This window comes from Zootoca vivipara, chromosome 1 (assembly GCF_963506605.1).
Source record: "Zootoca vivipara chromosome 1, rZooViv1.1, whole genome shotgun sequence".
NCBI lineage: Eukaryota > Metazoa > Chordata > Lepidosauria > Squamata > Lacertidae > Zootoca > Zootoca vivipara.
Window position 1 is genome coordinate 57,845,381 of NC_083276.1, and position 13,537 is coordinate 57,858,917.

The following is a 13,537-nucleotide window of genomic DNA, read 5'->3' on the forward strand; positions in this document are numbered from 1 at the left end:
AGAGAATGCTAGCCAATGGCAAATAATAATAATCAGAGACTCTTGTGGTACCTTCAAGACTAACAAATTTATAATGGCATATGCTTTCCACATACTCAACCCTGCTTTGTCAGTTCATTATCACACTGATTGCAAAATTGCATCTCATTACTCTCCAGCTCCCACCTTCCCATTTTCTCCTTTATTAATTTACCTGCCAGCTACGATATCACTTCACCCATATCCCATGAAGCGGGCTTGAGCCCATGAAAACAATGTGTTCATCTTTTAAGGTGCTGTGACTCTCTGATTGCTTTAGTTTACACTACTAACTTGTTAACTGTTTTATTACTGAATTCCCAGTTTTATGTGTTTAGAATACTGTTTTGCTGGTTTTTATGTTGCATCTCTGTTTTTATGAAACTTTAAAAAAAATGTCTTTAATGCTGGGGTTTTTTTTGTATACAGCTTAGAGATTTTTAAATATTAAGCGGTTTAGAAATGCTTTAAGATAAATACGTAAAAAATAACATTACAGTGGTACCTCGGTTTATGAACACAATTGGTTCCGGAAGTCTGTTCATAAACTGAAGCGTTCATAAACTGAAGCGACCTTTCCCATTGAAAGTAATGAAAAGTGGATTAATCTGTTCCAGACGGTCCGCGGAGTACTTAAACTGAAGTGTTCATAAACTGAAGTGAACTTTCCCATTGATGGAAAGTGGAAAGTGGATTAATCTGTTCCAGACGGGTCCGCGGAGTACTCAACCTGAAGCGTACTTAACCCGAAGCATAGGTGCAATTGGTTCCGGAAGTCTGTTCATAAACTGAAGCGTTCATAAACTGAAGCGAACTTTCCCATTGAAAGTAATGGAAAGTGAATTAATCCGTTCCAGATGGGTCCACGGCGTTCGTAAACCGAAAATTCGTAAACCGAGGTGTTCATAAACCGAGGTTCCACTGTAATAACAATATAAACTAGATAGATAGATATGTGATGTTATGCTATAATTTACAGTATATTAATTAAAAGCATATTAACGAAAAGATTTCTTTAAAGCAGGGTAGTGTTGGACCTGGAGGGCCACAGTTCAAGTCTCTCCTCAGCCACGATGCTCACCGAGAGTGACTTTGGGCCAGTCACTAGTTGGGCCTAGCCTACCACATAGGGTTGTTGTAAATTGGGAGAAGGAGAGGGGTCCTTTGAGGAAAGGTGGGATATGAACGCAATAAAGAAAGGAAGTAAAGAAAGTTAGACCTCTATACAAATAAGTACTGCTTGCTCTTTCCTCCACCCCTGATGAGAGGCATGGAGATGAGGAGGGGGCCAGGCTGCATGTAGGGATTCCGTCGCTTTGCAATCTTGGGAGGCGTTGCATCAGCCAATGCGCTTCTGGCCACCTTGTGGAACAAAAGCGAGGCAACCTTCCCGCCCCCTAAGTGGGCGATTTTCCGGGTCATTAGTAAATTCCATTGAGATTTAGACTTTCTCCAGCCAGCCTTTTTTGCAAGCTCTGTGGTCTCTGGCGGGATACAATGAGCGACCGGGCCAGCCTCGCTCACGCCACTTCCAGAGATGCCAATGGGGAAAGGGTGGTCTGCTGTTGCCTTAGCAGCACGGGGAAGAGGTATTAAAAAAAAAAAGGAGCTGGGGCTCTCGTCAATAAAAGGGGCGAAATTCAAAGCAACACTTTTCTCAACACATATGAAATGGCTTGCATTTTTGCAAGGAGTGGGTCGTGGGAATGAGTTTTGGGGAAAGCCAACAGACTGAGGGGGAGGGAGGGTCAACACCCCCCCCAACCCTCCTCCCGGAAAGAATTTGCAACGTCTCGGGTGAATTCTGCTGCCTTTGATCTCTCCTCTCACTTCCATTTCTCCATTGATTTCCTCGCTCTTCCTATTCTTCGCGCCTCCTAGTGCACTCGGCTTTTCAAGGTTTTCTTTCTCGCTTCCCGCGCACCACGCACACATTTCTCCTCCCTCTGATCCTAGCTTTGGAAGCACGCTTGCTAGTCTTCCGAAAACTTTGCTCGCCGTGCGCGTTTTTTAAGCCACGCTGGAAGAGCGATCGGCGAATTGCTTTGGGAATAAAATAAAGCGAGCGTGAGAAATGCAACCCGGAGGGGGTGTCCCGGGGCTTGTGATGTAATCCTTATCGATCCAGCGGGGCGGGCATTGGCCCTAGTCCTGCGATGGAGCAGTGTCTATATTGGAATTAGCCTTATCGATTGGACTGATAAGGAGGCCTATAAAAGGCCGCGGATTGGCTTTGACTCTCTTGCAGTCGCTCCCAAAGCCCCGAGCTTCTCCACCACCCCGCCCTGTCTTTTTTTGGCCACCTCGGTCTTCTTCTTCTCCGCGGGAACCTTTGCGCCTTTGCCTGCGTTTGCGCTGCGGTGGAACTCCTCTCCTTGGCGAAAGATGTGGCCGACGCTGGGCAAAACTGGCGCGCCCCTGGCTCTGGTGGGTCTTTGCTTGGTCACGCTCGCCCGGTCCCTGCCCCTCACCGATGCTGGACCACATGTCAACTATGGCTGGGGAGAGGCCATAAGATTGAGGCACCTCTACACCGCCGGCAGACACAGCACGTTCAGCTATTTCTTGAGGATCAACAGCGACGGCCGAGTGGACGGCGCCAGCGCCCAGAATCTGCATAGTAAGTAACCGGGCTCGCCAAAGCGCCGCACAGTCCTGCAGGGCCACTTCTCTTCTTTTGGGGGGGGGGCAGCTGACCCCGCTAAATCAAGTAAGTAAGTAAATACTTAACTAAATATTAAAAAAATTCTAGAAAGATTTTTGACACATTTTTCTGAGCACTTGGGGACAAAAGAAAAGAATTTAAAACAATTGTCGTTGAGATATTTCATTACGAATCTGCAGCTAGACAGAGCCGGACAGCGGATGGTGACAGGTGGGCGTGGGTGTCCTGCCCCCCCCCAAATAAATCCTTCCTATGCCAATGTGCGGGTCCTTGACGTGTGTGGGGGGGGGATAAGTGAGTGCAGGTTGGGACAGGGATCTAAAACACCGACGGTCTTGGAAACCTGCGCGCACTAGAGTGGGAGAGGTAGCGGTTGTTTCCTGCGGAGCCAACTTTCCCGTCTCCACCTCCTCGTCCGCGGACCGTGTACTAACGCTGCGTTTTGTTTCGCTGCGCAGGTTTGCTGGAGATCCGAGCCGTGTCCGTTCGTACGGTGGCGATCAAGGGCGTGGAAAGCTCTCGCTACCTCTGCATGGAAGCAGAGGGGAGGCTGCGCGGGCTTGTAAGTTGCGGCGGGGGCTCCCTCGACCTAGGCACGCCGAGAGAGCCCCGGGGGGAAAGGGGTTTTGCATGCGTGCGCCCCCCACAAAGGCTCCTGGCGATTTGTATCCAGTGCTCCCGGGCCAGACAAAACAATAGCAGCCTGGCCAATTTTATTTTACTCTCACACAACAAAGCAGTCTAAACACGTCGCGCCACGATCTTAAACGGGTTTAAAATGAAGCCTATTATTATTATTATTATTATTATTATTATTATTATTTATTAAAGCTCTGGGCTCTGTGATTAGGCAACATAATTTTTTAAAAAAATCCAATCACGAGGTAATTTGGGAACTCCATTCTCGCTGGTGGTAAGGTTCAGCGCAAAGAGAAGAGTCCACGCTGGATAGGATTAAGGTAGCATGGTAATAAAATAACCATTAATGTAATAACAAATAACTTTGAATAATAATAATAATAATAAATTTTTATTTATACACCGCCCTCCCCAGTCAAAAACCGGGCTCAGGGCGGCTGACACCAACAGAACCACAATAAAACATAAAAACAATTAATTAAAATACAGATTAAAATACAGTATTAAAATTTAAAGTGCAGCCTCATTTCAAGTAGGCCATAAGTGGCTGACACCAACAGAACCACAATAAAACATAAAAACATAAATAAAACATAAAACATAAAAACTGAACAAAAGAGGAAATACACTTATTCTGTGTATTTCCCCCCTCTATGAATAGTGGCAGAACCAGCAGCATTCCAGAATTTTGACTACTAAGATTTACGATTTGTTTAGATTTCTTTTCTGAACTATTTAAAGGGGCTCCAGGCTGGATGGTTGATCTTTATCTCCTTCTGTCCTCACAGCAACCCTTAAGGTAGGTGAGGCTGAGAGATAACGATGTACCCAAGGCCACCCAAGTAAGCCTGCCTACTAAACAAGGATTTGAGTAGGGCTTCCCATGTCAAAATACCGTGTTTCCCACATTATAAGACACCGTCTTATGTTTATTTCACTCAAGAAAATAAGCCTATGGCTTATTTTCGGGGGGTGTCTTTTTTATTGTTACTATAAGTACGGTACCTCCTTACTGGGTCCTGCTGGCTCAGGGCTCGGGACGCGCAGCAAGCCGCCTCCTGCTGCTGCCAGATCCCGGAGGCGGCCTACTGGGTCTGGTTGGCCTGCATGGCCTGAAGCTGAGCGGCGGCAGGAGGTCCGCGGGTCCTTCCCTGCCACCAGGGCGCCGGCGGAAGCGCTGCTGGTCCCTTCCGTGCCGCCGGAACGTCGTGGGCTGCATGGCCCGAAGCTGAGTGGCGGCGGGAGGTCCGCGGGTCCTTCCGCACCGCCGGGATGACGGATGGCAGTGGGAGCACTGCTGGCCCCTTCAGCCGGATGAAGGAAGCGGCCTGCCGGGTCGGTGCCCAGCAGCGCTGCGCGGAGCACCAGATCGAGTCAGTGCCCAGCAGCCCCGAGCTGGATTGAGGAGGCGGTGCTCCGTGCAGCGCTGCTGGGCGCTGACTCTGCAGGCCGCTTACTCGATCTGCTGCTCCGCGCGGCGCTGCTGGGCACCGACCCGGCAGGCCGCTTCCTTGATCCGGCGGAAGGGGCCAGCAGTGCTCTCGCCGCCCGTCACCCCGGTGGCGCGAAAGGACCTGCGGACCTCCCACCACTGCTCAGCTTTGGGCCATGCAGCCCACGACACTCCATCGGCACGGAAGGAGCCAGCAGCGCTCTCGCCGGCGTCCGGCGCCCCTGCGGCGCGGAAGGACCTGCGGGCCTCCCGCCGCCGCTCAGCTTTGGGCCATGCAGCCCACGACACTCCGTCGGCACGGAAGGAGCCAGCAGCGCTCTCGCCGGCGTCCGTCGCCCCTGCGGCGCGGAAGGACCTGCGGGCCTCCCGCCGCCGCTCAGCTTTGGGCCATGCAGCCCACGACACTCCGTCGGCGCAGAAGGAGCCAGCAGCGCTCTCGCCGGCGTCCGTCGCCCCGGCGGCGCGGAAGGACCCGCGGGCCTCCCGCCGCCGCTCAGCCTCAGGACATGGAAACTGGCAGGGATGGGGGATGGGGGAGCGCTTTCCCTCCTCCGCATCCCTCCGTGTAACTCTACCCTGCCAGGCGAGCGCTTGCGCTCTAAAGGAACGCAACAAGGTATGGCTTATTTTCAGGGGGTGTCTTAGATTTCACAACTGCTTAAAAATCCTGCCCTGGCTTACTTTATGACTACGTATTAAAAAGGGGGAAACACGGTACAACCAGAACATCACACCCATAACATTACGGAAGGTGTTTGTACCCTGAGGTCTTTATTACATAACATTTGTTCCAGCCGCAATTTCTTACTCTTCTTATCGTGTTTTTAATTAGGATCGTGCATGTGAAGGTGCAACTTTTTGCACCAACACATGATTCCCCGATGTTCAAAGCTAGGAAAGGCATTATTGAATCTTGGTGTGAAATAACTTGGCGTGATTTGGTCAAAGTTAAGGACTTATAAATTCCAGTGATTTTGATGGGACAGTTAATCATGGGCTTAAATTTCTCCAGCTGCACAGGGATATATGCCAAATATTTATTGCATGGAATTACTAAATTAGCACAAAATCTTCTTGCTCTTCAGGTCATTCTGCAGATAATCTGCCAAAGATTGCTCCTTTTAAGAGCAAATGCATTCCTCTCTTCCCCCCACCCCCACCCCCGAAATCTAGGTATGGTTTTGTAGAAATCTAGCTATTGGTGAAGGAAATCAGTGCCTTTTGTTGCTTTCCTAACTGAAGTTGAGGGAACCTGTGATGGACTCAAAAGTTTGTGTCTGCAGCTGTCTTCCCCAGCCTGGTGACTTCCAGACACTTTGGACTACTGGTACATCTTCCACCTGCCCCAGCCAGCACAGCTATTCCAAAACATCTGGAGGAGCATCAAGTTGGGGGAAAGCTGGTCTACACAGTGGTGGCTGATGCAATGCCCACAGAGACTTGTTGGGCGGAAGGCAGGGTGACTGATGGCAGGCAGATGCAGAGCTAATGCCAAGTAGAACTAATTCTAGGTTTGTCCTCATCCTCTCCCCTGCCAAGTCCTAAAAGTGCAACAGAGAGACTGAGGAGGAGAAGCCGAAAGCCAGGGTCACCCTCTGGACCAGTTCAAAGTACAAAGGCAGGCAAAGGGGGGGTGGCTGAGATGGGTGGGGTGCTGCCCGATTTGCCCTAACAGACCAGCCTCCACCGGATTTACAGGCTCTCTGCTACAGTTGTAATAGGGCCTTCTTAAGCTCTTCTATGCAACCCATTTTCATTCAGTTGATGCACAGCATTTCCTTGTTTAGAGCAGGGCATGAGCTAAGGACAGAAGGTGCAGTCTTGCCATTGCCTTCAGTGGAGCATGGACTGCACCCCAAAAGCTATGCACGTCTAGCCCAAAGTAAATGGGCTAGACGCCATTGAACTCCTGTTCAATGAGACGTACAGGGAAATGGGTGCAAGATTGCAGCCTGGATTTCCAAAAATCAATTACAGTACCTTTAGTTTTAATGTCTCTAACAGTGCAATCCTGGGCATGTTTTCTCAGAAGAAATGGGGCTTACTCTGAGGTGTGTAGGTGCCCAGAATAACAGATTACCAGAGCAATCCAACCCCCTCTTGCGCTGGGTGGCAGCAGCAGAAATGTTCCTGAGCGAGTCTCACATGATGGCATTGGGCCACATTGCTGCATGAGCAACTCCAAGCTGGCACAGTGATCTTCCTGTCCCCGAGCTTCTGCCTCCGCTACTGTGTGCAGCAGGGCTGCGGATAGGGTGACTGCTCAGTGCTGCCATCAGGAGGGGACAGGCTTGAATTGCAGCCTATATCACTAAGATCCACAGAGCTCTAATGCCCATTCGGTTTGAAAAGCCTACATAACCTACTTGGAGGATAATGTATTCTTTCCTCCCCTTGTATATCTGAGAACTGAGATGCTGCTGAAAAATTGCCCTCGATATCCAGCATCAGGTCTCAAAGTCTGATATGTGTCATTCTTATTTAGTTAACTTCATAAGGAGACTAATTTAAGACTATATGGCACTCTGTAGGAAACCAGGTTTGTTGTGAGGTGGATTGCTGCGGTTTTATTGATGTTGAGTCAGTTTTAAGTAGGTCAATCAGACTAATCCAAGCAGGATAGTGAGGGGTCTGGACATCAAGTCCCATGAGTAAGGCATGAAAGTGCCGAGTGTGTATATCCTGGATACCTCCCCTATTGAGGGGAGATATGAGAGCTCTCTTCAAATATCTGAAGTGGTGTCAGACAGACAATGGAGCAGACTTGTTTTCTGTTGCTCAAGAGGGGAGGATTAAAAATAATGGGTGGAAATTGCAAGGAAGCAGATTTCTGCTACATGTTAGGAGAGATCTTCCTAATGGCATGAGACGTTAAGACAGTAAAACAGGCTGCCTCAGGGAGTGGTGGTCTCTCCTTCACTGGAGGATATTAAACAGAGACAAAAGAGTCATCTGCCATGGGTGTTGCCACTGCATCCTGCATCCAACCCAATAATCATATAACTGCTTACCAGCACCACAGCTGAGATCAGGCTTATAGATAGTTGTGCCCTACTGAAATCAGTGCATTGACATGTGGATGCATATTGAGCAGTGCAGCTATTTTCACCTGAATGTGGACCTCTGAGCTTAGCTGATCAATGAATTGTAGAGTTGGAAGGGACTGCAAGGGTCATCTAGTCTAATCAGGTTAACATTTTTTCAAAGTGCTGTTTTTGTGGTCTTCCAGCAGATGATTATATAGAAATTTAACAGGGACCTTTGGATGCAATAGTATATCCATCCCCATTCATAACTCTCTAACGTGCATTTCTTACCTGCCCCAAGATTATTTTTCAACAGTAAACACAGATATAAACAATGGGTTTTAAGTTTGGTCTCATTCAAGCTGCTGTCCGTAAATGGTGACAGAACCTGTTGTAAACCGCCTCTTGGTTAAGAACTTGCATTATTTTTTGAACTATAGTTAATCTATATCATTTGGGTTACAAAAAGTAAGGCTACACTTGAAAATAAGCCCCGCTGAACACATTAGAATTCATTTCTGTGTAAACATGCCTGAGGACTGCCTTGCAAGTCAAACTGTTATTGCCATACTGAATTTTGTTCTGCATTGTGACTGTGTAAAAATTAATGAATTAACTAAACAGTTAAAGGCAGTTAAGTGACTTGCATGGCAGCAGTCTCACATCTCAAGAAGTTTCGCTAATCTAGACAAAAACCAAAAACATGTTTTTCCACATGCCTGACAGCCCAATCCACATCTGAAGTGCTCCACTTTAAGCCTATTTAGTCATTAAGAGAATTCTGCTCTAGCCTCTTCTACTTCTTAATGATGATTGTCAGCCTAATATGTTACACGTGTAGGGGGGAAGTATGACATAGGGACTTGGCAGGTAAAGAGTTCATGCACGAACACCATTTCTCTTATCATTGAAGTCCCAGACGCAATCAGCGATACTTCTAAGTTGACCGAGAGTTCAGTCACCTCTAATGACCGAACCAGAATAGCACCAGAGTTTAAAGAAAAACAGCAGTGACACAGAGGACCTGGAACAGACTAAAATCACCATCCTGTTTTGTTTTTTATTTTATTATGTGCTAGTCTTTCTGTGTTAGCTAGCACATATTTGGTTTCGATACTCAGAATATATGTTAATACTATACAACACTACATGACCAATTCTTACTCTGTGACATTATAAAATACAATAATCCTTGTTTTGTCAAAGTCAAAGGGATTTTTTCAATTAAGTTAGCTTACTAAACATGGTTCATGTCTAATTTTTTTAATGCTGGCCACATTGCAGGGAGAGTGTGCGCACTGTTTAAAAATGTTTATCATTTAAATTTTATATTTTAAAATATCAATGGTTCTCTCACATTCTGTAATCCTGGAAGATATAGAGCCAGTGTGGTGTAGTGGTTAAGAGTGGTGGACTCATAATCTGGTGAGCCGGGTTCGCTTCCCCGCTCCTCCACATGCAGCTGCTGGGTGACCTTGGGCTAGTCACACTTCTCTGAAGTCTCTCAGCCTCACCCACCTCACAGAGTGTTTGTTGTGGGGGAGGAGGGGAAAGGAGAATGTTAGCCACTTTGAGACTCCTTAAATGGTAAATTTACCCGACCGTTAGGTCCAGTCACGGACGACTCTGGGGTTGCGGTGCTCATCTTGCTCTATAGGCCGAGGAAGCTGGCGTTTGTCCGCAGACAGCTTCTGGGTCATGTGGCCAGCATGACTAAGCCACTTCTGGTGAACCACTTCTGGTACCGCTGTAGCACTTCTGGTACCTATTTATCTACTTGCACTTTGACGTGCTTTTGAACTGCTGGGTGGGCAGGAACTGGGACCGAACGGGAGCTCGCTCGGTCGTGGGGATTCGAACTGCCGACCTTCTGATCGGCAAGCCCTAGGCTCAGTGGTTTAGACCACAGCGCCACCTGTGTCCCTTTGAGAATCCTTAGGGTAGTGATAAAGCGAGATATCAAATCCAAACTCCTCCTCCTCCTCCTCCTCCTCCTCCTTCTGGAAGGGGCACCCTGAAAAATGTTGTCTGGATAGCGCTGTGCTGATGCAATGGTGATGGAGATGAAAGTGCTCTGCTGTCACCAGCATCATGGAGTTGGTCTCCAAATAGTGTTTAGCCTGTGTTCAGCGAACTCATGTTAGATCTTTCACCATTTGTGTTCTAGTTGTCAGCTCTATTGCTTCATTGCCCCTAGTATACAAGGAGGCAAATCAGGTTTTGGTAAATGGGAAAGGACACCTAGGACTCCAATAAAACACAGAAATCCCCCTGGAGTCTAACACCATGAACGTGAGAGGGCATAGTTGGGATAGGTTGACACAACTTACGTTGTTGAGTCAGGGCTTGGCAATGGCAGCCTGTTCAGCAACCTCATCAGAATCGAGACATGTATGGCAGTTGCTTTAACTATGCAGCAATCTGTTTTACCGTGAACTTTCCCCCTGTTATTTGCCTTTAGCTTCTGGTAGCCTGAGGCTTCTCATGAACTCCAGTAAGCTTTGGTTCAAGTGCACATTAAGCTGCAATGCTTTTGCTATATTTACATAGTGAAAACAAGCCTTCTCAGCTAGGAACTGTGGGTTGCTGTGATGGGCCATTGTGGCTTCAAAACAGTTCTTGCTTTTCAAGCAATGAGCAGAATAAGAGAAAATCAAATTGAATCTTACTGCATAAATCTATAAAAGCAGAAGCACACCTATTCATAACTCCACTGAGCACTTCCATTCTCCATGTTTGGGTTATAAATGACTCCTTGTATCTTCCTGCACTAGTCTGTATCAAATGTAGCTCTATGGAAGAATGGTTCCCAATTTATCTCGCCACTGAATAGATTATTCCATAAGGCGGGTGATTTGTCTAAACACTGTTGCATCATATGCCATTTAAGAGTGCAAAAAAAATGTACAAAGCCTATATGTGTAATATTTTTTCACTTCCTCTCAGCTCAGTTATTCTACAGAAGATTGTTCCTTTGAAGAGGAGATGCGCCCAGATGGCTACAACATCTACAAGTCCAAGAAATATGGAGTCTTGGTGTCCTTAAGTACTGCCAGGCAAAGGCAACAAAATAAAGGGAAAGACTTTCCATTGTCTCATTTCTTGCCAATGATCAACACTGTGCCGGTGGAGTCAACCGATTTTGGAGATTACGGCGACACCGGGCAGCAGCATTTGCAATCCGGGGTTTTCAGTCCCCCTCTTGAAACTGACAGCATGGATCCCTTCGGCATCACCTCAGAAGTATCCGTGAAAAGCCTTAGTTTTGGGAAATGAGAACAAGTGCTCCTTGCATGAGTTGTGCTCCATAAAGAAAGCATTACCAGCAGGATATTATTTCTAGCCGTGATATTTCACACATGGCTACATTCAGATGTGGCACTACCCTTTCTCGTCAAACGGCAATACGAATACTGTACCGTGAAGACTACAGACACACAGGCACAGTATTTGGAAAGCCTTCACCGAAAAAATGCATAGCGTGCAGGTATTTCTTCTGCCTTGGAGGATGCTTGGAGGGATAAGATCGTGAATATTTTACTTTACTGCTTCCTTCCTTCCTTCTTTCACCTCTGAGGCCTGATGACAGATGTAACAAATGCAATTCATTCAAAGAGGGATAAGTCCTTCTCTTCAAGACCCTTAAACACATCAGGTGTCAGAAATTAAAGAGGAGCAGCCAGCTAAACGAAGCTAAGCAAGTAACCACTGACAACACTTAACACACAATCTTTTCACAAACCTCTGCTACTGGTTTTCAGAAGATTAGCTATTGAAATGCAATTTCTGTCCTTGGAAGTTTGATCCCTACAGGAGGTAGCATGAACCACAGGGAATGGGACGAATGAAACTGACAAGCAGTTGTGTTCTAGCAAGCCTCTTCAGGTTTTCTTCTATGGAGTTGACTAAACATACGGGAACACTATGCATGCTGGCTCTGCCCCCTGATACCATTCCAGTTACCATCCATGAATCTGAAGTGGGGAGTCTGCTGTGCTCATGGAGGCTCCCCCCACATTTAAGAACCATGGTTTTCCAGGGTTCTCAAGCACATAGCAAGTGTTCTCCATCAGTAATTGAGGCTCCCCACTTTGGACATCTGCCCTCTAACCTGTGGAGAGAGTGACCAGAATGGTAATGGGGTGAAACCAGCATCCTCTTCGCTGTGCTGCACCACTGAGTGTTTAGTGAACTGAAGTTCAGAGTGCCTGAATAATGGCTGCCAAAAGAGTATGCCAACCTTCAGGTTACACAGGGTTCTTCATCAGGCAGAACACGTGCACAATTCCAAAACACTATTTGTTGAAAGAGCAAAAGTATGATAAGGCTGCGATCTCCCTGGAGTGAGTAAAAACAATTGAACAGGTAACCAATTCTATAAGCAGAGGCTGATTTTGCCTGACCCAGAATTTTATGTAACTAAAATATTTTCATGCTACTTCAGCAAAAAACAATAACCCTCATAGGTTACTTTTTGTATCATCTATCTGCTGGCTGGCTGAATTTGATTAGAAGGTTAGTACTAAGGATTTGTGGTGATCAGGCAGGCAGATATCATCATAGCTCACATTCCATCTAGACAAAAACTCTCAGTGGGTGAAGCAAGTTCTATGAGAGATGTGCCCTAGGGAGAGAAGGCGTGGCCTAATGAGAGTGGCAAGGGCCAGACTGAGGGGCATGGAGGGCCAAATCCAAATCCTGAGCCTGAGGTTCCACAACTTGGCCTAATGGATAAATCCTACCTATGATCTGTAAGAGATAATTCAGTTATTTTAAATCTCTATAGACTAACATGATGGAATTTTTAAAAATATAATTGTGAGTATTATTTCATGGATTTTTTTTATTTTTTATTTTGTAAATAACAGTTTTTACTACTGTTAGATTTTCCTCTAGTGAATAATTAGCTTACTATGGGATAACATTCTTTCCCAAAGGGTCTTGTATGTATATAGTAGCATGGCTCTGTAAATAATTATTTTCCTCATGTAGCACTTCCTTGTCAACACCATATTTATGATTAATTTATTAAACACGCACATCCATTTATTTTGTTACCATATTTATACTTAAATTTCTATTTATGTACTCCAACAGTTTCTTTTTAAAAAAAACAAAAACAAAAAACAGTCTGGGCCAAAGGTAGCAAAGCTTTGTAATTTTTATAAGGGTGAGCAGAAATGAAATGTAAAAATGTTTGTGAGTGTAAAATCTGTAGCTTCAGCATGTAACATTTTTTAATAAAAACCAATTAGAATGAGAAGTTCAGTTGTCTCTTGGCTGTACTGGTGTCACACAGGTTGTTTATATGTGGCACCAAGGGAAAGAAACTCGGAGTTTGTGTCCTGGGTGCATTAATCGAAAGGGTGCATATTGTCTGCTCCTGGCAGTGCTCAGGAGAGGCTAAAGAACTATGCAGCACTCTGAAAACATACCCCTTCATTACTGGAATTCTGCAGTATCTCTCCCCTATTCAGTTTCTCAGATTTTTCTGTATTGTTTCAGTTTCTCAGATTTTTCTGTATTTTTCTGCTATTGTTTCAAGGCTATTGTTGCAGCCTTTGAGTTAGAAGCCTGGTTGTTTGCCAATGAAAACGGAGATTCTTACAATGTTCTGTACATTATAATTGGAGGGGTTAAAAAAACCTATATGTTCCTGTGGTAACGTATCAGGGAAAGCTTAATAATAGATTCTATTGACTTCATAGACTCAGCTGCCAAGCAGGTGTGCAGTGT

At 46.1% G+C, this 13,537-nt stretch overlaps 1 protein-coding gene across 1 annotated transcript; it reads left to right on the forward strand.

Annotated features, from left to right (window-relative positions):
• The first annotated feature begins 2,276 nt into the window (after positions 1-2,276).
• Positions 2,277-13,150, forward strand: FGF19 (fibroblast growth factor 19). Its single transcript, XM_035117097.2, has 3 exons — positions 2,277-2,638; positions 3,142-3,245; positions 10,748-13,150. The coding sequence occupies exons 1-3, from the start codon at positions 2,404-2,406 to the stop codon at positions 11,075-11,077; spliced, it is 669 nt and encodes a 222-aa protein (XP_034972988.1). The 5' UTR covers positions 2,277-2,403; the 3' UTR covers positions 11,078-13,150.
• Positions 13,151-13,537: the final 387 nt, after the last annotated feature.

Bases quoted from the DNA above. Each gene is read 5' to 3' on its own strand.
- FGF19 (XM_035117097.2), top strand. From the start codon at position 2,404: ATGTGGCCGACGCTGGGCAAAACTGGCGCGCCCCTGGCTCTGGTGGGT. The intron at 2,639-3,141 runs GTAAGTAACCGG...TTCGCTGCGCAG, and splicing joins CAGCGCCCAGAATCTGCATA to GTTTGCTGGAGATCCGAGCC. The intron at 3,246-10,747 runs GTAAGTTGCGGC...ACTTCCTCTCAG, and splicing joins AGGGGAGGCTGCGCGGGCTT to CTCAGTTATTCTACAGAAGA.